We start from the raw sequence: 2,803 nt of genomic DNA, 5'->3' as shown, positions 1-2,803 counted from the left end.
TATTACTTTCAAGATTATTAAATTATTAAATTCTCCATGTTTTCTTCTGCTTTATAGATTTTTTTAATTTTTAAAAACATAAATTTTAAAAAACTGTAGCTAATATTATGGCATGTTTCCTTCCTTTTTGTAGTAACATCTTGAAAAATAAAAAGGATAAAGTCATTTTGGTTCTTGTCATGGAGATAAAAAGTCAATACCATGAGCACGCTATCTAATGTCCTTTTTCCCAGAGCATCAAAGAGTAGAGTTCTTATTACTTTGGTGAATGTAAGCAGCCTGGTTAATATTCCATTCCCAAAGAATAATATAACACAATATAATAATATATAATATAAATACATATTTGATCTCATGGATAAATTCTCAAATTACCTTAGCTATATTTTGATAAGATCATAGTTTCCTATTATTTTTAAAATTTAGATATGAAAAACCATAAATATTTTTGAGCATTTATGAACAAGGCACTGTGAGAATTTACTTTTATCAATTATCTCCCTATTCCTTTCAGTTCAATTTGCTATCATCTAAAAAAAACAGCCCCCTTGAGTCTCTAGTCTTGCCCATCTACAGTCCTTTCTCCACACTACATAGCCAAAATAAACTTTCTAGGATGCAAGCCTAATAACATTACTTCATTCCTTAAAATGCTTCAATGGCTTCTCACTGTGCTTAAAGTCCAAATTCTCTAGGACAGCTTAGAAGGCCTTACATAATTTAGTCCCTCGCCAGCCTCTTCTCTCAACATTCTGCTCCAGCAACACTGATCTTTCCACATTTGAAACATACCAGGTCCCTCCTGCCTCTGTCTTCTCAGCACATGCACCTTTACTAGCTGTCACTCTTCACAGTTTAAAACTCCCCTTGGGGCCTGCTTTGACCCTGAAAGCTAGGAGGGATCTCTACTGTGTGGCCTCATAGCATCTTGTACATGAGCTCCCGTAATATCCATCTTGTGTTCAACTGTACGTCTCCTTCACTGGACTTGAAGCTTGTGAGACATGTATCCACTGCCTCACATCCGGGAGGGTACTCGATTTGTTCACTGAATGGTCTGTTAATCTTAATATAGCCACATCAACCATTTACTTCCAGTAACTGTGCTGCCCACCCGCCTGCCAAAAGAATTTTAGTAAAAATTATGACTATTTCAACATACACAAAGAACTTTAAATTAGGCTTAGACGTCAATGACCAAAACAAATGCATTTTCAAAAGTATTCATTAATATCTTCATTTTTACTTACATTTGAAACTGAGGAAGATTTTCGGAAGGCAATGCCAGAGCCAAATCCAAAAATTTGCAAGCAGAGAGATATAGGTTTAACCACCGCTGGCTGTTATATGAAGTGGAAAAGCCATTACCTCCTGTATATGTTGTCTCCAGACCAGCCACAGAGGGGCCTGAAGTCCTGTAAGCAGGGGACAGTACAGTCAGCAGCTGCACCCATTTACTCTCAGGGAATTCGAGAAAATTTGCAAGTGCCAGCTAGTATTTTTCATAATCATCCTGGTATAAATGTACCAGTAATTGTTAAGCAAGGTCATGACTAAGTTATTTTTGTTCTTAAATACAAAATTTTAAGAATGTAAAAACAGTAAATAACTTGTATTCCCTCAAATACAAAAATGCAAACTGTAAAACCAAGAAACCTCATTATTCCTCAATTTCTTTCTGCAAAGATGGTGGGGACGAAGGTTTCTATAACAGTAAACAGTTATTAGTACCAGAGACTCTTTTTATAAACCTAGCACTGAAGAAGAACAAATATATTCAAGACATATGGTCTTCAAGGATCTTTTCAATTTATAAATTTGTATAAGAATTTCTATATAAATAAAAATCATATTTAGGTATACATTAAAAAACTACTTATATTAAAAAGAATGCAATATAGTACATTAAGTTGGGACCATTCTGAAATATTTGGACATATATTGGTTCCAGGTTACCTACCACAATAGGTTTTTGCGATATGTTGCCATGTTTCAGGGACCATATCTGACCTACCAAAAGCAACACAGCTCATTTAGCTGAAACAATACTGTATTGATTTAAATTTGTGTCTAGAGGCCAAAGGCCATACATGCTGATAGATTAATCTAGTCTAAAATGTTAAGGAATAAGTGAAATGACACTATATCCAAACACGATCCATTCGGTAAAAATGGACTAAATGTAGTATTCAGACAAATACTATCTCTACTCTCTTAGTTGCTGAGTAACATTCTAGATGATTTCAGGATATTAAAAACTGACAATACATTGAAATAAATTATATATTACCGTGATATGTCTTCATCAGCAGTGAGTTCCTGCTCCATCAGTAAAAATACCTGTACCTGAAGACCATGAAATAAATGTTAAATGTTTATTTAATCTTTTCAAGTAATCTTTAGGCTGTATTTTCCTTTAAAAATTTTTATTTTTAATTATTTTGGTACCTAATAGTTGTATATCTTTATAAGGTACATGTGATGTTTTGATACAGGCATACAATGTGAATTGATCAAATCAGGGTAATTGGGGTATCTATCACCTCAGGCATTTAACATTTCTTTGTGTTAGGAACATTCCAATTCCACTCTTTTAGTTATTTTAGGCTGTATTTTCATTAACACAAAAACAAATTTTAGGATACATCCTTAGAATCTTTTAAATTATACTTAGTGTCTGAAAGTAAAACTGTAAATTTAGCATCACAGAGCCTTGCTAATCATTTGGCGGAGTCCAGTGAGATGAAGGCAAGGTTTTCTTTTTAGTGATTGTGGAACAGAGTCAAAGTTATTTAAAAAAATG

General features: G+C 33.6%; 1 protein-coding gene across 1 annotated transcript in view; it reads right to left on the bottom strand.

Annotated features, from left to right (window-relative positions):
- The window catches only part of DOPEY1 (dopey family member 1), a 145,369-nt gene that overhangs the window by 6,640 nt on the left and 135,926 nt on the right, over positions 1–2,803 (bottom strand). The window contains 2 exon segments of the mRNA XM_012638177.1: positions 1,251–1,415; positions 2,291–2,346. Coding sequence (XP_012493631.1) covers positions 1,251–1,415; positions 2,291–2,346 — 221 coding nt within the window.

The sequence above is a fragment of the Propithecus coquereli genome, unplaced genomic scaffold (assembly GCF_000956105.1).
Source record: "Propithecus coquereli isolate 6110/MARCELLA unplaced genomic scaffold, Pcoq_1.0 Scaffold127, whole genome shotgun sequence".
NCBI lineage: Eukaryota > Metazoa > Chordata > Mammalia > Primates > Indriidae > Propithecus > Propithecus coquereli.
The sequence above is the reverse complement of the archived record's forward strand: the minus strand, read 5'-3'. Positions and strand labels throughout refer to the sequence as shown.